This window comes from Notechis scutatus, chromosome 2 (assembly GCF_049901735.1).
Source record: "Notechis scutatus isolate UNSWTSFEM ecotype Mainland chromosome 2, rNotScu1.2, whole genome shotgun sequence".
Lineage (NCBI taxonomy): Eukaryota > Metazoa > Chordata > Lepidosauria > Squamata > Elapidae > Notechis > Notechis scutatus.
The window spans coordinates 57,940,359-57,961,138 of NC_142010.1; the positions used below are offsets into that span (position 1 = coordinate 57,940,359).

Below are 20,780 nucleotides of genomic sequence, written 5' to 3' on the forward strand. Positions count from 1 at the left end.
AAGATTAAATATATTCTGAATAATTTCTTTCAACTGAACAATTAGTGCACATTATCAGAGCGTTGAATCACATGCATGTGAATTATCTAGATGGAATAATGTTTCTCTTGGATACATAGTAACTAGCAGTTTCTTGAAGTACAGTAGTTACTTTAGGAAGGGGTATGGAACAGAATAGTTTGAGGTCTTAAATATGTTCAAAAGTTCAAATAGAATTATTTTAAAGAATACACTTTTTATATTAGGCAATTACCAATCCAATTCTTATCCCAGTAAGACTTGAACAAAAGAACACTGAATACAGAATAAAAATTGAATGTTCTTTCCTCTAATGACAGGCAGTGGGATAACCTGGACTTCTGGTACAGATCTTTGCCCAGTAATTACCTTTGTTTTTACTATGACATCACGACAAACCTGGGAATTAAGCTTAATAAATAATAAGAAACAAAATTTCTGTTTATATATGTTGATTACATACAAAATACCAAGACTGCATCTACAGTCAGAATAATAACGGCTACAGTATGTGTCAAAAACAGATACAAGTGAAAGAATTGCTGTATAAGCCTATACGTGTATATGCACATAGAAATACCGCCATATTCCGACACAATTATTTGCAAGCAGGATTACAGCCTTAGAGGCTTTTATAAATAAAAATAACTAAATGTTTAAATGATATTTTACATTCTGTCTAGTGGGTACATGTGGTTTGAAAAGGACTTTATATATACTGTAACTTGGGATTTTAAAATGATGTATCTAAGTAAGATTCTGATAGCAAGAAGCATTTTTGCAATGAATAGGGTCAATACAACTGGAATATTGTTGAGTCAGGTTCAATTTAGCTATTCCTATTTAATCTTCCCCAAGTACCAACCATTTGGATGGTGATTTTTCATTTTGGAAGTCTACCTTGCATAGTTCATAGTGTTATTACATTCCATTGATCAAATTTGTCTTCATAAAGTATTCTGGAAGTGAAATTCCTTTAATTCATGACTTCTAGTCTATCACCTTTCATCTATGCAATTTCCAGAGTTCATTGCCAGGCAATACAAAGTCCTGATATATCTGGGAAATTCTAAGTTGGTGACTTATGCTTTAGCCCATGGTCGTCAACTAGTGGGCCAAGGACCACTGGTGGGCCACGGGGAAATTTTGGTGGTCCGCAGAGAAATGTCTCCCCCAAAGCAATTAATCCAGGCTGTGCAGGAACACAAGAATGTGCTGCCCACATGGCCCACCCATCCACTGGCCCCCACCCTTTGGTCGAGTGCAAACCTTACCTTGAGTAGAGCCACGCGAGCTGGAACTGGAAGGTAAGACCAATGGCGGGGGAGAGAAATCTGCCCCAGGGTGGCTTGCTGACGTTGGTGGGAAAGTCGGTTCCATATTCCAGAGCTGCAGTAGTCACAAGACTGGCCCTTTGGTCATCCTGGAGCAGCTCCTCCAGTCCATGGCAGGCTGGTGTACCCAGGTGTTGGAGCAGCTGCTCTGGGATGATCAAAGGACCAGTCTTGTGACTACTGCAGCTCTGGAATATGGGACTGACTTTTCCACCAACATGTTGTGGTTTGCCGGCAGCAGGTGCCGACAGCTGAGGTCTCGGGGCCTGTGTATGATGAAGGAATGGGGCCAGGACCATCAGGGAGTGGAATGCTGCCTTCGGAGTTTGTGGAGACTGGCAGCAGTGATGAAGAGGTCCCCAAGGAGCCTGTGCCCAGTGCACCCAGTGCACAGGGCTGCTCAAAGGAAAAAGCAGCTGCAGCAGCACAGGTGACTCAGGAGTAAGACTCCCTTAAGAGATAAAAGCCTGCTAGAAACCGGAGTTCTTTGCAGGAAACAAAGAAGTTTTTGCACTCAAGTCTTGTGGACATTCAGAGTATCTTGGTTGTGTTTGGAGACTCTTTGTGTTTGGAATATTTCTTAGTAACTTTATCTAGTGTTCTTGGCAGCTTTGCACAACCTTGGCAAGGCTTGTTCTTATCAGAGATAATTAGTTTGAAACAGCCTTTTAACCGCAAAGGAACAGAATTCATAAAGAATCATTGAAAGTTTTTGCTGTTACCTCTGTTTCGTGTTTGTTTCTTTGGAACAAGGTTTGGGTCAGAACACAATGTCATCAAGTCAAAATTCATATTAGTGGTCCACGGTATTTAAAATTATGAGTTTGGTGGTCCCTGAGGTCCAAAAAGGTTGGCAACCCCTGCTTTAGCCTGTTATGCATACTTTCTAGTTTATTCCCAGATTTTCTCACAATCCCCACCAGGGAATGAAATGTATCTCATTCTACTCTGCAGAGATGCACACTGTTGCTTTTCCATGCCTATGTAACATCTAAAATAAAACAAAGTGGGATCATTTTTATTGTGTTGAACGTTATCTCACTATTTAGCTCAAAAGAGGTTTTATGGTATATACAATATAAGGAAACCACCAGATTCACTTAAAAATTAGTGTGCTTCTACATTTTCCCAGAATAAATATTAGGAAGTAGGCAATATGCACAAGGACACATATAGTTTTCTTTTCTTTGCCCAATACTTTTCTCAGACTATTGCCAAAGATGGGGACTCTGGTTTCCAGAACTGCTTGCTAAAGAAAAACAAAAAATATTTTTGCGAAACTTTGCAACTTATAAAATTTGGGAGGTTAATCATAGTTTAGGGAATATTTTCCTGCAAACCTAGTATATATTTTGTCTCTTATAATTCTGAATTAAATCTCTGTAGATGCGTGGGTGTGGGTGTGGGTGAGTGGGTGCGTATGTGTGTGTGTTTCATTTTAAAGTGCATTCCATTCTTTATTATGCAAGTATTTGAAGATAACACTAATACCTATTTATATGATAACTTATCTAATTTTTGTTTTCTAGGTGTTTGAGAAACTAGTTATCCTGGGAATAGAAGTAGAGCAGATATTAATGTCAACAAACTCCTTTTTTAAAGTTCAAACAAACAGGTAAGTAAACAAACCAATCAGCTGCTGATTAGTTACAAAAGCCTCGGCATCTAGTAGTTTTGCCCAGTTCTTCCTGCCTGGAAGAAAAATAGACCAGTGCCAAAAGAAGGGTGCCCAGGAGTAGCCATGTCTGAAGTAGACCTCATGTTCCGTCCACCTCAGAGTTACTAGACTATTCCACCATCAAATAATCACCTGCAAGCATCAGAATATCCTCTCTTGGACATAATTACATAAGAAGCACTCTGTTGGATTAGATCCCTAGCCCATCTAGACTAGTAATCTGTTTTCACAGTGACCAATCAACTGCTCAGGAAAGACCACTAGTCTCCAGGAAAATTCCCATCCTCTTGATTTCCATGAATTGATCCAATCTTTTTTGAAATCAGTGAAGCTGGTAACCAGTATTACATTTCTCTATAAAATTGCTAGTTGCTACTAGATTAATGGGACACTTCAAAATCAAGAGAGAGAAGGATGGCCACATTCATGGATTGGGGGCAAAATAAGGTAATGCCATTAATATGTAGCAAAATAAAGAGATTTCCATGACATATTAATATGGTGTTTAGATGGAGATGGAGAAAGGCCCTCAGATAAAGTAGCTTACAAGGAGACTTGGTAAAAAATAAGTGTACTGTGTGTGTTTCAAATTATGCTTGGTAAATTCCCAAAATTTGAATCTGGTAGCACAGAAATATGTTTACTCAATGCTTTGGAGGTATATAAGAACAAGACAATGTGCTAAGAAATGGGAATGTATCTTGTATAATTACTCTTTGAATTCTAGCATTTGAGTTTCAGAGATCTACAGCCTGCCAGCTTATTTGCTTATTTTTTATTTATTTAAAAATCAAGGGATGGAGCCGCTTTTCTAACTTACCGTGTACTGGACAGTCAAGACAAGGTTCCTGTGGTAGAAATAGATGAAAGTGGTCATCTTAGTTCTCATTCTCACATTGGACTATCAACAATAGAAATAATTTCCCAAGAATCATTTGGAATCAACCAGACCCTTGTTGTTGCTGTCAAGGTACTATGTTTCAATTCCTTTCAATGAGAACAGAATGCTAACTTGCTTAAGGCATTTTGCTATATTTAAAATTAAAATTTCCATTACTCCAGCTCAAGAAAATAATTGAAGCTTTGAATCACTTAAACTGGATGACAAAGTACTGTTTTCATTTTATTCTCTGATATAAACTTTGTAAAAATACATAATGTGGTCGTGATGAGCAGAGTTTAGAAAATATAATTGCATGATGCTGATTGAGTGATTGATTTATTCATTCATTGATTCATTATTTGCCATAAGGTCGTGTTGGCTCTTAGCAACCAAAGTGACAGATTTTTCTCCATAAAACACTTGCAACTCCTTAACTTAAAAGTTTAGTGCAATTAATTCTGATGTTATTTTCTGTAGAGTTTGGGGAAGATAATGGCTGAAGAAAGTGAAAAGTGCTTCTTGAGAAAACATCCCTAAATGGTTAAAATATGGACAAATGAAATAGTTGGACAGAATGAGGTGGCTATCTCAGTCACTTGAGTTTAAGTGTTATAAAAAGGCACCAAATAATATAACTATTTGCATTGGTGCTTGTTGTTACCCTGTCAAAAGTTGGAAATATATTTTTGTCCCTCCTCTGTCCCTCTGTTTTGTCCCTCCTCTGTTTTGTCCCTCCTCTGTCCCTCTGTTCTCATTTATCCCTCCTCTAAATACATGATGGGATATATGCCTTTTTACTGCACATCAGTCAGAAAAATTGGACTTCCTTCAATCAGCTCACACTTCAGAGAGACACAGTTAAAATCCCAAACAATGAAGTAATATCAAAAGCATGTTTATTAGTAGGGTAGAAAGTAATCCAGACAATCATATACAATATAACTGCTTACATGTATCTTGAGCAACAGGAAAACTGATTTCACCTTCAATTTTTTACTGAACGTGTCATGCAGGTAGCTCCTATTTCCTATCTGAGAATATCCATGAACCATATTTTCCATATAAAAAATCATGAACCTTTAATAGCATTACCATTGGGCATCACTTTGAGTTTGACTATCCACTTCCATGACAATTATGGCGATACTTTCCACTCACAAAATTCCATGCTTCACTTTGCAATCAACAGGTAATTTGATTAGCATTTGATTGTCATAAATTACAGGAACATTACTAAAGCATTTCAGATTGACTATTACTTAGCGTCTATGTGAAGATGCACAGTGAAAAAGAACATTTTAATTATCATTTATGATACCTGATGTTTGATTGTTCTATGGCAATTGTCAGGTGCTTGCTATATATCATTAGAACAGTGTATATATACTAATGTTTTATCGCTATATGGCCAACATCCATGAGTTGGATGAAACTGTTGAATGTAGTTTACAGTTAACATATTGATAGGGTACATGGGGCCATACAAGATTGGTGGGTGGAAAACATATTCCAGACAGTGCTTTAGATTTATTTTCAGAAAAGTGCTTTTGGAGTATGGGGAAATAAATGTTGCACTTGTCATTAAAGTGTTTAAATCAGCCTCGTGTTTACCTAGGACCGCTTAGCAACAAGGGCAGCTGAAAGCTACTGCTACTCTCAAGAGTTGTAGGCAAATGTTATATTCAGACTACCATGCACTTCAAAGCATCTTTTCAAGATTATTTGCATAATCATGTATATCAGGGTAATGCAACAGCATTGTGTGTTAAAACTCATGCCAGTTTCTTTTAATAGTAATTAAATTCATTTAGCTGGAATAAATCCCATTTGTTTTATAGTATTCCAAGAAAAGCACACGATCAAGTGTATCAGTCATTTCTAAGTGGACCTAGACAAATAACCTGTAAGTGGCCTCAAACAAGCAATTAACATATGACTGATACTTGATCCTATATATATTTATATACAGTAAACATTCTGTAATGGTATGCTGAATTTGTGTATAACACTGTACATGCTGGAATTAAAAACTATCTTAAAAATTGGCCTTCTGGGAACAAGTGAAAAACATTTCCAAACCACATTAGACAGGTATAATCTAACTTTTCATCCTCTTGTATCTATGGCAGCGGTGTCAAACTCGCGTCATCACGATGGCGGCACATGATGTATAGGAACTTTTCCCCCTTTGCTAAACCGGGTGTGGGTGTGGCCAGCACTTGACACATCTGGCCCATTGGCTTGGAGTTTGACAGCCCTGATCTATGATATTCTCACACTTCTGTTCTCTTGACTGTTAATAATTATTTATTTAATTTATTATTTATTTTAATAAATTGTTTTTCTCTACAGAGATGATTTTTTACAGGTTGGGAAAGGGACCTCTAACAATACTTTGGTACTTCGAACAATGAATGTTGGACTAAGTTTGCTTAAGGTTTGGGATGCAGAACACAATATTGCAGACTATGTCCCTCTTCCTGTCCAACATGCCATCTTCCCTGAGCTCACTAATATTATTGTAGGTGATGTCATATGTTTAACCTCCTCACTGGTAAACCAAGATGGTAAGATGATTTTGAATAAAAATTGGCATTAACAGAGAATTAAAAAAAGACTAAGTTGTCATTGAAACTTTTTCTGTTTGTATGCAAGGCACATATTCAAAATTTAACATATATTAAAGTTATATTTAATACAATTTGTGTGTGAAAGAAATTGGGAATAGCTTTTATACTTGGTAATGCATCCCTTTATAAATACTAAGGATATTTTGCTGATCCTTTTTTAAATAACCTCTGTAGAATTGATCTAAGAACTGATGCACAGATATGAAAATATGAATGAAAGCAAGACTTAGTATTGCCCAACTGGATTTCTTATTTGGAAGATAATTCTATGCACTCATTGCTCAGTCTGTGGGATCAAATGTGCACTTGCAGCAGCAGTCAGAGAGGATTTGGCCAATTCAGAGCTTTCCCAGAGGGAGATTCAGATCAAGAGAGTGCGTAGTCCCAAGCTAGAAGGGATGAGATGGAAAGAGGTTTGGAGAAGCCATATTCTACAATCTCCCAGGAGATATTAATTTAGAAGTTTTTCGCTTTAGTCTGGCAAAATTCTGTCTAATAGGTATAAGCAAACAAAGGATTGGGCATGATTGGATCTCACTGGCTCGTGTCTGGGCTTGAGTCTGAAAGTAGCAGCAGTAGACTGAGCATAGCAGGACAAAGTTGGACCTTCTAAAACATAATGTCAGCTTATCAGAAGAAAAAGTGCTTCTATGTACAAAAATACTACTTTCAGAAGGATGAATACTATTATGAAAAAAATAAAAAGTACTAACAAGACTAGGAGAGAGCATCTTGATATTATTATAGTGTAGCCATCTTACAAGTTCTCCATTTCCATCAGGTTCTCAAATGTGCTGATATAGCCACATTTTAAGGGATTTCTGGCATAAAAAGGGTCAATCTCACTTGATTGACATTCCTGAATGATGTTCCAGGGATAGATGCCACGAGAGAAAAGATATTTCTCCCGGGTGTTGCCAGATATAACTCATTAGTAATTGGGACTGGTTCCATACCTGTTCTGCTGGACGTAAGCAGACATAATCAGAAAGAAGCAGTCCCTCAAATAAATATTAAAGCCACAGTCATTACGAGCAAAGCAATCTTTTGTTCAGCGTGACAGATTTCACATGCTGGCTGAATAAAGCAATGGATTGAAGGTGCTTTTCCTAGGATGCTGGATAATTCCAGTAGGGCAGATGCAGGTCTTTTATAGGCCGTAGCACAATAATAAAGATATAGGTATGACACAGATCCTGAATTACTATTCTGTGAATGCTTCAATGCTTCATTGTAGGGATCAGATTACTTATATTCCAAAAGAAAGATTTTTGTAATGTGGTATGTGCATTTGTGAATGCTTATTCAATTTTTTAAGACAATATTCATAATACTACCACTGAATTTATAAAAGTAGAAAAACAATATATTACAAACATTTTTTTGTTATTAAAAACCTGCATATATCCATGAGAGATACTACTTTTGTGGAAAATAATTAAGTGTTATGATTGGCAGTTGCGGTATGATTATTTTTACAAATACTCTTTTTCATAGGTTTATCAGGAACGTGGAGTTCTTCAAACAGTATTCTTCAGATTGATTCAAAAGCCGGAGTAGCTGTAGCAAGGAACTCTGGAAGTGTTATAATATATTATGACCTATCTGGATTGTGTAAGACATATAGGGAGGTAAGTCACTTGTGAAATTCATCATTATTACATTTTTATTTTATTTGGGTTTGTATATTTAGAGTTTTTATGTTATAACTGAAATATTTATGCCAATCCTGTAAGGGGTGGCATAAAATATTTATAATAGCAAATACCTTAAAATTACTTACTATTAGCTCATGCCAAAGAGGTTATAAGTCCTAAAATAAAAAAGAATCATTTATGATCCTAGAATTGCAACGAATTGTTTGAAGAGACATCATCCTTCCTCGTGGAATCTCATGATTTGTAGAAGAACCCTTAGTCATAGATTGCCAATGATTTTTTGCTGCCACCATGATGACAAAGCAATAAGTCAGAGGAATGGATCATTAATATTAATTTGGGACCAACCAAGAGCCAATGTGAAATCACAAATTGCATCAATCTGTGCAGAGTAAGTCATAATATTCATGGATCAAACAATTGCTGACCACTCTGCAGAGAATGTACCTGGTTTCATGGCATGGATCATCCATCTTTCTGCATCAGCATCTCCTGAAACATCAACCAGCAAAACATAGGTCACTTCATCTGCATAGAATGAGTCATTAGAACTAAATAGGAGATTGACGCTGAAGCTTTATTGCTTGCCAGCTCAGAACCAGTTGAGGGTCCCTTCATGGGAATGTTTGGTATTATTTGCTGTTTCTTTAGGAGGACTGCTTAAGGCAGAATGACTTGGGTTGAAACCTCAAGGGAAGTGTCTCTTCAAGGAAGAACCACTTTGGAGCCAAAAGATGCAAAGGGCTGAACACCCTAATAGCAGTATTTCAAAATGTGTGCAGGGACTAGAGCTGTTGTTGGGTGGGAACCAGGAATTGCTAGGAGGGGAGTTTAGATCTCACTTTGCCACCTGATGAAAGATGGACCAACTGGAAGTAGGACTCAAAGTCAGAACTTGGTTGGGACTTCAGGCCAGTGTATATGAGGGTAAGATAAGGGTTCCTGAGAGGTTTCCTGTATTGATGTTCTTTGAGTGGAAAAATGATGTCCTTTTGATCTATTAAAAATTCATGTTGCTATATGGAAGACAGGCAGGGTGGATCTGCTACATGGAATCTAGAGCAGCAATAATAATAGTTTTGAGAAATAGAATATTTAATATTGGCAGAAATATATTAAAGATTAAAAGTTGAAGGCATCCTAATCAGTTTCCAGGGAATGTCTCAGCGCTATAGATAACCAGCATTTCTTCCCATCTAATTTTTCTTAAGAAATCTGGCTGCAGGAGGCATGTGGGGAAATGTAGTTGTGATCTACAAGAACAATATCTTAATTCCTGTGACAGAATTGTTTCATACTGAGTGTGTGAATCTGCATCTTGAGACTTAAGAGTTGATTGGAAATTCTGTAAATACATTACTAACTCATAAGCATACCAAAATCCCTGACTAAACTTTCCTATAATTTTTGTTGGAGACTACCTACACTGGGAATTTAATAAATGACTTTGAAGCTGGTTTGTTTGAAATAGTCAGGAAAAATGTGAATTTATCCAAATTACTCAATTTGCTATTTTGTTTTAACTGGTGAGGTACTCTATGAGTGGAAATACCTGAGGTTCTCCATTCTCATGAATGGCTTATCATTCAGTTATGTTTGGATTGATAGTTGCACATCACCTCTTCAGGATAGTGGGCATGTTAAGAAGATCTACTTGAAATGTTTATTGGATTTAGTTGGAAGCCAAAATTGGAAGCGTTTTGGACTGGTTCCACCAGTTATTAGGGTGATTGACATAATTGTTGTTAAACCTTTTTTACTTGCTTCGAAGTTAGTCCTATTGCACAAAATTCAACAGTATATGAATCAGTAAGAGCCCAAATGAAAAAAGACACGACCATAATCTAGTACAGTAACACAAATCCTGTTACACAAATTCTATTTGAAACACAAAACTATATAGTTCATTACAATTTTTCTTAGATGGTAAATAAAAAATAAAGCTCATGGTTTATAGAGAACAAACTACAGGTACTCCTTGACTTACAACCATTCATTTAATGACCAAAATTCCAATGCCATTGAAAAAAATGACTTATGATTTTCACAGCATCCCCTGGTCACATGATAAAAAATTCAGGTGCTTGGCAACTATTGCACTGTCCCAGGGTCATGTGATCACTATTTACCCTCTCAGACAGCTTCTGACAAGTTAAGTCAATGAAAGAAGTCAGATTTGTTTAACAATTGACTTGTTCAATAAGTACAATGATCACGTAACAACTTTGGTTAAAAATGTCATAAAATGGGGTGCATCTTTCTTAACAATTGTCTTGCTTACTAATGGGAATGTTGGGCTCAACTGTGATAGTAAATTGAGGATTACTCGAAATCACATATCCAACAGTATTGTAGTTATGTCTTTCAAATTCTGATTTTGTGTGCGAGAGAAAGGACAGATAGTATAAGAGTTGATATGTTGAATACATCCATAGAGCAAGAGATACTGAAAATTTTAAGAAATGAATGTTTATGCCAATGGTTCTTAAACAGGGATAATTACGCCCCAGGGAGAAACCAGGGATATCCTTGGAGTAGGAATTTGTAATTGCTTGTTTGTGAGCAATCTGTAATTGCTTGTTTGTGAGTCAATGATCCAGTTTGGGACTGCCACGGCTGAAATGCTTGGCTAAAACAACAGTCTAAAATGGGGAGGTGTTGCTGAGACTAATTCAGACAGTAAGTAATCCAATCCAACAGCAGGAAAAGAGATAATTGAGTCAAAGGGTTTAACAACTACTAGTTTAAGTTATTTCAACATAGCTGAAAAATGAATAGAAGTCAAGAGCATGAGTATAAATTAGAATGTTTTAATATATAAAATACAGTTAGTTTCCTGTAGTGGTTAAGGCACCAGCCTCGAAACCCAGAGATTATGAGGCACAAGCCAGCTGGGTTACTTTACGCCAGCCACTCTCTCTTAGCCCTAGGAAGAAGGCAATGGCAAACTACTTATGAAAATTATGGCAAGAAAACAGGCAATTATGTGTGTATGTGCCCATGCATGTGTTGTTTTTGTTGTTAATGTTTTATTGTTATATGGTAACCATGATTTGTTTGATGCAAATTTTTTCAAAGGTTTAAACTAAATAATAAGGCAGCATGTTTAAATTTATAATATCACTGAGATTAAATTGAGATACAGGCTAATTCAGAAAATACCCAAGTGGCCAGATTTATGATCTCTAAACTCAAAAGAAAATTAGATCCATCCAAACAATTGTCACTGAGCATTATGTGATATTTTTCCCCTTTAGGTGTTAATTAATGAACCTAAAAGGATTGTGGCAACACATGTAAGTGGAATGAAAACAAATCTTCAGGACACTTCAAAAGTTATACTTCAAATTGGAGATAGAAATAAAAATTTGAAAGGTATACTTATTAAACTTAACCTTACATTTACAATCAATATTTTATCTATTTTTTAATTATTCTGCATAATGTCTAATGTTTAATTATGGACACCCATTTGAGCAGTCTTTGCCAAACTACTATCTTCATATGGGTTGAATTTTAGCTTCTAGAAATCCCAGCAAGATGAAAATTTTGGAAATTGAACGTCAACATGTATGGAAGAACTAGAAATAAGAAGTCTATATGATATTTTTATGGACATGTTTTATAGATCAATGTTAATAGACATTTATTCCAACCTTAAATAGCATAACTGCCATGTTCATTGTAACCAACTCATTGCCACGAAGAGTCTAATATTGTGCAGAAGTCCCCACTGAATGCAAGGTATATTGAAAAATCTGGTTATAAGTTGAACAAATAGTAAATTAGCTACCTATGTAGGTAGAAATTCTACTTACTTGAACACTTTCCCTTACCAAATAGTAGAGAATATAATTAAAATCATAATTACGTATGTTTTAAACCATGGGCGTCTAACCTTTTGGCTTGCCTGAGTCACACTAAGTGAAGACGACTTGCCTTGATCACATATAAAATATATAACACAGTTACTATACATAAATCACATAATTATATTAAAAGTTTACGATCTTGTGTGACTGTTTAGTAGCTGTCCTGGGCCACAGTTAGGCATGCCTATTTAATACAGATAATGTCTAAGTGTATATGCCCTGGCTAAATTCATCCTTGATAATGCTCAAATTATGATTCAATTTGTGATATAAATAATATCTTTTGTGGCGTAACAAATACTGAATGATTTATAAGTACGTATATTTTTCAACAGCACATTGCAGAACACTCAGCAGTTTCTGATCTATTGAATGTATTTTCAGAAGAATTAATGTCCCATTACAATTCAATAATAAATGACACAATTTATCTTCTTGACAACCTCTGAAAAACACATTAATGAGACTTCCATAGAATACTCTAACTTCTTGATTACTATGTCTTTATCCAGAGTTTAAATAAAGTGAGATTATATGTCATTCAATATGACCTATCACCTGGCAATGCTTTATACATAATTCATTCTCAACAAATATTGTTATAAAAGTTTTTTTATTAAGTGTTTGAACATAGGAAAGAAAGCTTGTCCATTTAAGTCTTATTGATCTAATCAATGGTACTCTTCAAAAATTCTGAAATCGTTGCATGAAATGACTTTTCTTGCTACAGCTTATTCTTGAATAGATTTTTCTTTTATAATTTTTCAATAGTTCATTGTTGATTAGCCATTAGGCACTATAAAAATGCAGAATATAAAAACAAGCTTAATAAGACCATATATAAAAACGAAATAATTTTCTTTAAAAAAAAGAATGAAGAATGCAAATCATATTTCTGTATCATTCATACAATTAGATGCACATATGCAGGTCTGAACTGAACCATTTTATTCAAATAAAGTGCCATATAAGATAATGTAGTTTTTAAATTCTGACTGCACATGAAATATGTCGTTTTAATAAAAGGATACCAGTGGGTTGTTTATCTAATGTGCAATCTACAATACTGATCTCTTTCTTACATAATTGACATTCAAATAATATGTGTGTTATGCCTACTTTCTGTGGAACTATGTAATTTGTCAATTCTATTATTCAATTTTTCTTAGGAGAATGCTCAAGTGCCCAAAATGAAGTAATTGAAAAAATGAAACCCCAGTCTATGGTCAACTGTCAACTTAATTTCAACAACAACGTTTTTGATTTCCAAGCTTCTGAAATTGTTGCAGCTGAACCCATGTTTGATATAGCTTTAGGTAAGATAAAAGGGCAAAACTGTAGTAAGAGTACAACTATGAATTCTAATGGTAGTCATTAGATTGAGAATCTTATGAGAAAAGAAAGAGAATATTCAGAGTTTACTACATTGTTTGTTTCCAGTTGAGTATAATGGGCAATGCTTACTCATAGAACTGTCTTTCGGGAATTTGCCTAATCTTTTAAACTAGCAAAATTGGTGCAGCAACTTGTAACCTGTCATATGGATATGGCATATTAAAAATTTTTTAAAGGTTGTAAACCTTGAAAACACTTTCCGCTTAATTGAACTTATTTCTCAGTTCTGCATAAAATAAAGATTTGGCACAAAAAATCAGTTCTGTGGACAATTTGCATTCTTTCCAGCAAAATTGCTTCAACTTTCCTATACATAGCCATGTAAATGGTTATTCATTGGTGCTGGCTTTGTAAATTACTACAATGTTTCTTATAAGAGAAATTCATGGTAGACTTTATGTGTTAAGAATCTCAGAATCACTCTTGGATTCCTGATACATATCTTATGCTATTTCTCCTGTTAACTTAATAAAAGGTCATTAATTGAGAGCAAAAATAATTCAAACAGTAAGTAATAAAGTAATTATGAGCAGCCTGCAGAAATAAAGATAGAAAATGCTAGACCAGTTGGCCTATAATCAAGGCAGTATTGGAATTGGTATCAAGACTAATAAGTACTCTTGACAAACATCCATTTCTCCCATTATTGCTCAAAATAAATTTTTAAAAAATTGCATGTTAAAAAAATATTTCAATGAAATTTAAAAGAATGGATATTGTCCCATTTGTTATCTGCAGCAGAACCATGAGAAGCCACAATGGTGCCAACATTGTGACAAATAGATCATAATGTTATCAAATTGACATTTATCATGATTCTGCCTTTTACCATGATTCTGATGTAACTATGTAAGTCATATCATTTGTCTCCTTCCTCTTCCTCCCACTGTGAATGCATAGGGTCATCTAGCAATTATACTGTAAATATAATATTGTTTGTGGTGCCTTCCTACCGATGCTGTCCAATCATCATTAAAATTGCCACTTACCTCTAAGTGACCAGGCTTAGCCTTAGCATGAAGAATATTCAGCAATTAAAAAATATACAAAATGAGAAGGTAGAAAGATGTTAACATTCAGATTGGTCTTCTTTTATAAGGACAGTATACTTGTTCCATCAGAGTGCTCAGACTAGCCGACAAGCAGCTAAAACAACTCACCATGAGCAAAACTGGCATCACCATCACACCTTCTCTCCAAGGCAGCCATTCCTTAGAGCAAATTAGCATTGAAGTGCCATTTAATCCAGGATTCTATGCTAATCAAACTGAATTTATCCTAACTAATCAATACACAAGTTCTGACGTGAAGATCTTTGGAGCTGCTGAAGTTCTTAAACATCTTGAAGTGAGTTTCAACACAATTTCTCCTTTAACTTTTGTGAAGTAGACTTGTTGTGTTTTTTTTAACCTTTGTTTGTATTTTTCCTATTTACATCAATATGTTTGTTGGTTTGTGGATTATTTTTTATTTAAATACTAACCACCTAGCAGTCTCTAGAGTCAGAATCTCTAGAGCTGGGTGAGATATAAATGGTAGTAAATTGATTAAATAAAGCATATGAATATTTTAGCTGTGATGAAAAATTTAAAGCAAATTGGATTTTGGCCACGGATAGAAAACAGCCTTTAAAAAGTAATAATTTATTCATATTGCCTGCCTTTGAACAAAAAGTAAAACTAAATTTGCCAATTCTTTGAGGTGTATTCTATTCATCTAGAGATGCCACTAAAGATCAAAACATTCATTAAATAATTTGGTTTCTGGCTTTCATCTCATTATTTAATATTTCACTATAAGTGTGGTTTGTGTGTTGAATCTATTATATGGTGCCTCTGTTATTATTATTATTATTATTATATGATTATTTTAATTCTTTTCCACTTGATATATACAGAGGTGTTATTAGATTGTTTTTGTTGATTGTTGTTAATCATCCAGAATTCAAATGTAAGATGATTACCCACATAAATTTTCTATATAAAATAGAAAAGTAAATGCCTTCTCTTTTAATTTAATGTGATTTGATTATTCTAGGCCATCTAACACAGATTTACTGTTTAAAAGCTTTGAAAATAAAAGACAAAGTTCAACTTTATATGTGTAATTAATTAATTGTCACTAGCAGTTTAGTTATTCCAGGTAAATGATCAATTAATATTCAATAATGAACTTTTGCTAAAGGAAAAATGGCATCATACCAAAATGTAAAACTCCATTTAAATTGATCAAATTGAGGTAATTTGCAAATAAATCAGAAATTAAACGACATATTTGATTGAACATATTCTTTGAATAGTGTGTCATATATGCATTTAGGGGAAACTATGCTTTTGCTAAATGATACCAAAAATTTATCTTACAGGTGAGATCCAGCTCACCTCTGGTGGTGGTTTTTGAGAAAGAGAGATTCTATGGCTTGCCTAGTTATGTAACCTACACTGTGAGTTTATCAGACCCAGAAATTGCAAGTAAAACAAATTTAAATACTGTACTTACTATATCCAGCACAATGACGGAGCAGTCTCTCGCTATCCCTGTGACAATTACTTACGTGTCTGACAGAACTCTGCCAATGAAATGTAAGTTCCTATTCCTCTAAAATATTCATGTATTCTGAGATTTTGTTTTAGAATTGGATTGGTATATTTTATCCACAAAGTTATATGTTTCATTTATTTGTTATATTCTATTTTCTGCTAAGAGGGTCAAGGCTGCTTCATAGTAGTCTGTCCTCCAGGTCTTCCCCACAACAAAAATCCAGTGAGATAGTATAGTAATAGGACTTAGACTTATGTACACAGCCCTCTCTAAGCAGTTTACAGAGTCAGCATATTGCTCCCAACAATCTAGGTCCTCATTTTACTGATCTCGGAAGGATGGAAGGCTGAATCAACCCTGAGCCTGGTGACATTTGAACTGCCAAATTGAAGGAAGCCAGCAGTCAGCAGAAGTAGCCTGCAGTACTGCATTCTAACCACTGCGTCACCGTGGCTCTCAGTATAGACTAAGAAAGAGTAACTAATTCAAATTCAGACAGTGAGCTAACATGGTTGAGGGTGAACTGATCCTCAGTCTCACCAGCAGTGTAGCCACTTGATAACACTTGTAATTTTACTAGTAACCTGTTGTTGACATAGATATATTATTATTACTGAATGATTTTTCAATATGTCCACTATTTCAGAATTCATAAAGATGCAATTGTGTTTTTTTTAATAGTACTGAGTTTTCACAAGAAAATTCTGAACCTGGTTTGAAAATGTAGGATTAGATTGGATTGGATCAAATTAGATAAAAATGTATGAGAAAAAGTAATAAATTAAAGCAAAAATGTACACCTAGAGTACAATTTAAAGACTAAAATCAACATTTCCTCCTTTTTTATTATTCAGATAATACAAGTTTATTCCAACACTTTCTTGATTCCTATCAAGTTATCTTTTTTACGGCTTTTGCACTTTTGGCTGGATTGGCTGTTATGATCATAGGTAAGAATATCAATTGAAATATGAAGTATTTACTCTCAGATTAAAAAAAAGTAGTAATTTTAAATAGAATCAAGTTTATATATTTGTTCCATTATGTATTTTAGTGCACTATACTCTTTTCTCGCCAAACGAACAGCAAATACATCCAGCTTTTATCACAAAGACGAGTCCTCAAAGACCACGTAAGCATAATATTCATTAAACTTTTTTCTACAAGGAACATGGTAATTAATAATATTGCACCTAAAGTTGGAGCTAAATGCTAACATAAAGTTTTACTTTACAAGATAATTGAATTTAAGAAACTACATTATCGTTATGTACAGATTTAACCTGAGTTGATGATCACATTAAATTGGTATAAAGAAAAGAGAAAAACAAATGAGAGCCAAATGGGGACTTAAAACCTCTCTACTTGTAAATGGTAGAGATTTCATGTAAAGACAGTAAGCATAGGATGAAAAGAGTTGTACTGCTTATTATTGTTATTTAAACTGATTTTGTTATAGATATTATTATAATTGTTATTATTATAATAACAAAACACAGCACTCCAGATTAAAAAGCAGCCATAACAATCAGAAAGCATAACTGATTCCACCAACACTCCAAACCGAGGCCTGGGAACAGATCCACCTTTTAAGGTTCTTCTGAATATTCAGGAGAATGGACATCATACTTATCTCTGGAGAGATGCTGAAATAAGATAGAAAAATATCAAAATATCACACAGAGATACATGTATACCAAGAGCATTGCCTACTGTGGGCTCCCACTTTGTCATCCTTCTCAGTGGTTGTTTGCTTCTATTTGCCTGAAGGCCTAAATGGATAATATCAATGCCACATTTGAACATTAGCTTTATCTGCTTCACTTTGGGAAGAGTAAACGCTGTGGATGTTCCACTCCAGATAAGCCATTGGCCCTTGATAAATGCTGTTTGCTGCAAACAGATCTTGGGTACAGGGGTCACCTTGTGGAGGACAATTCTTAGCACAAAAACATTAAATTGTTCAAGTTCAGACATTAAACATGCTCTGGGTTAGGCCTTCCACATCTGCATTTTCTTCAAATTAAAAACAAATGTTGTTTGCAGTTTAGGGTAAAGTTTGGTGGGTGTTTATCCATGGACTGTAGTGACACAGTTTTTCTGTATATCCACATTTTAATTGTTCTGAACCAGATATCACAGTCAGCTATGTAGAGCATTTTTGATTCACACTCATAATTCTGCTTATTTACAGATATCGGAACTCCTGTTAGTCCTACAACTTCCTTCAGCCCTATATCTTCAAGTCAACAAAAGAGTTCTCCCAACAGATTGTGGAGTCCTCCATATTCTTCACAATGAAAATCTTTTTGACAAAAACAATGTTTTAATTTTAAGTAATGTGGACATTTGAACCATAACATGTAATGCCTCGGTTTATAAAATTTTCTTTAGATTCATGATAACCTTAAGGGGAAGAAAATTCAGTCAGTACCTATGTTGAGCCACTCTGCTTATCTGCTTCAGTTAATTTCGACTTGAATTTAAAATTGCTGTACATGCATGGTGGCATCTGTGTGGAAATTATGATTTTATGATTTTATAAGAAGGCTTGATATCAGAGACATAATGAAAGGATAAACCCCAACATAAAAGAACAAGAAAAATGTTAGTTTGAATTCAGATTATATTATTTTATTTTTTGAGGCTCAGGGATGAAATGTTCTGCACTGATACCTTTTTTGCACTATTTAGTATTAGCATTTGAAGTTGCTGGCTTTAGGAAGTAGTTTTGCTTTAATAGCTATGTTACCTATTTATATATGTAACAAAAGAAGGGTAGGTAGGTATTTAGATAGGGACTGTGTGTATGTGTGTGAAGAGAGAGGGAGGATTTTTTTTTTTAATTTCTCATAAAATTATTAATATAGTTTCAATCAGGTGATACTGCACAATCTTTTGTTATCCTTTATTATACCAAACTGCATTTTTTAAAAAAGTTAGTTTAATCATTTTTTCCCTAAAAAATATTGTTAGCCTAACAAAGAGAAGATTGCATTTTATGTGTTTTAGTAGTGTTAAATACCTCAGCAGACTTTCCATATGCAACTGGTGACTTATAAACATTACTTGGATCAGGGAACTTTATCTTTGCACTACCGAGTTAATGTGAATGCTACCTTTTCTACTGAAATCAGAGTTATTGCTCATTTCAGAAAGGAGTTTAGCACGTGTATAGATATCCTGATGACCTAGATAGCTGGTACAATTAATACTAAGCAAACTAATTTTACTCAACAATAGGAATTATATTACGTCTCAAATCGGAACATGTATGGATAACTCAGACAAAATTTGCTTTTCGGAAGCCAACCGTCTGAAGTATAAACATTATTTTTATAAGACTTTTTTCTCAGCTACTGTTGTCAGTTCGTTTTCTTTTTGCATATTTCCATCCATTGGCTGCAGCAATATAACTACAGATGCTGACAGTTACAGTAGTAAAGAATTTCAAAATTCAGTACAAGCCAAGTAAAAAATGTGACTTATAAAACCATGTTCCACAGAGGCTTGTTTTTTCTAGAATTACCCAAAAGCAAAGAAAAAAGAAAAGACGAACCAACACATCACTACTCTATAGGGCCAAAGAGTGGGTCACTGCAAATATTAACCTACTAGAAAACAATATTGCCTATGAAGTACAAAGAACCCCTTTTTCATAGCTGTCACATTACAATTATATGATTACAACTGAAAAACTATTCCAAGTGAATATTCTAAACATATTTATTTGTATTATAAAACACAATCTGTTATCATGGGTTTTTGTTTTTTTTTTTGCATTATTTAGCATAAGATTCTGAAAAAGTATTGTGGAATAATCTTGGATAGGTTCAAAAAAGGATGGCAAAGCTGGTCATCTACCTGGTACTCACATCAGACCAAAAGCATGTGTGTGGTGGTGGGATAAGTTTTCAGCTGTGAGATTATAAGTGAGAAACTCTTTTAGCAATGAAATGTGGATTGAGCATATGACAAAATGGTGCCAGCTGACCTGGATCTTCCATATCACTTGGTAAGAACTTTCCACCTAGGTGAGCCTGGGTTGCCACTATAACTGTACCCCTCCAGTTGGTCATGTTCTCTTATTCTAACACTGTAAGAATTGTGACTTTGAGTCTGCTTAATTGTGAATGTATATATGAACTATATGAACACAGAATTATGAAGACATTTCACAGAAGTTAAAACTTCCAGTGTTGATAAAGATTTTGACTGTGTTTATTATTTAAAAAGATTAGCCATTTTTTCTATATTTCTGACATGTGGCACAAATAAAAAGATGTTTTTAACAAATAAACTGCTTGAAGGTTAGATTATTATGTTTTAATTATTAAACATATTAATACTGGCTTTTATCATAGTAAATTATTCTGTAGGGAAATATGGTTCTTCACATCTTCCAATATATTGTTGTAACACTCTTGCTGATGGGTCCTCTCCATCTTTCCAAATATATTTACATAAATGAAAGTTATCCTAAATAGCAGACTAAATGAGCACAAGAAAAAGACTATGTGGTGTCCCTGCTATATTATCTGAAATTCTTGAGGCAGTATTCACATTTTTATAACCCATTACTTCACAGAAAGTAAACTGGAGAAGAATAGGAATAGGACAGAACAGGAATAGGAATAGGAATAGAATAGAATAGTTGGAAAGGACATGGAAGGTCTTTTGGTTCAACCCTCTGCTCAAGCAGGAAACTGTGTACCATTTTAGACAGATGGTTATCCAATCTCTTCTTAAAAACTTCCAGTGTTGGAGCATT

The 20,780-nt window shown here is 34.6% G+C and overlaps 1 protein-coding gene across 1 annotated transcript in view; it reads left to right on the forward strand.

Annotated features, from left to right (window-relative positions):
- NUP210 (nucleoporin 210) overlaps positions 1 to 20,309 on the forward strand; it is a 103,770-nt gene extending 83,461 nt beyond the window's left edge. The window contains exons 29-40 of the mRNA XM_087954819.1: positions 2,882 to 2,967; positions 3,826 to 4,000; positions 4,927 to 5,102; positions 6,266 to 6,480; positions 8,041 to 8,174; positions 11,459 to 11,576; positions 13,243 to 13,389; positions 14,568 to 14,815; positions 15,834 to 16,050; positions 16,864 to 16,959; positions 17,064 to 17,141; positions 18,204 to 20,309. Of these exons, the coding sequence (XP_087810945.1) occupies positions 2,882 to 2,967; positions 3,826 to 4,000; positions 4,927 to 5,102; positions 6,266 to 6,480; positions 8,041 to 8,174; positions 11,459 to 11,576; positions 13,243 to 13,389; positions 14,568 to 14,815; positions 15,834 to 16,050; positions 16,864 to 16,959; positions 17,064 to 17,141; positions 18,204 to 18,310 (1,797 nt within the window). The 3' untranslated portion in view covers positions 18,311 to 20,309. The remainder of the gene's footprint in view (positions 1 to 2,881; positions 2,968 to 3,825; positions 4,001 to 4,926; positions 5,103 to 6,265; positions 6,481 to 8,040; positions 8,175 to 11,458; positions 11,577 to 13,242; positions 13,390 to 14,567; positions 14,816 to 15,833; positions 16,051 to 16,863; positions 16,960 to 17,063; positions 17,142 to 18,203) is intronic.
- Positions 20,310 to 20,780: the final 471 nt, after the last annotated feature.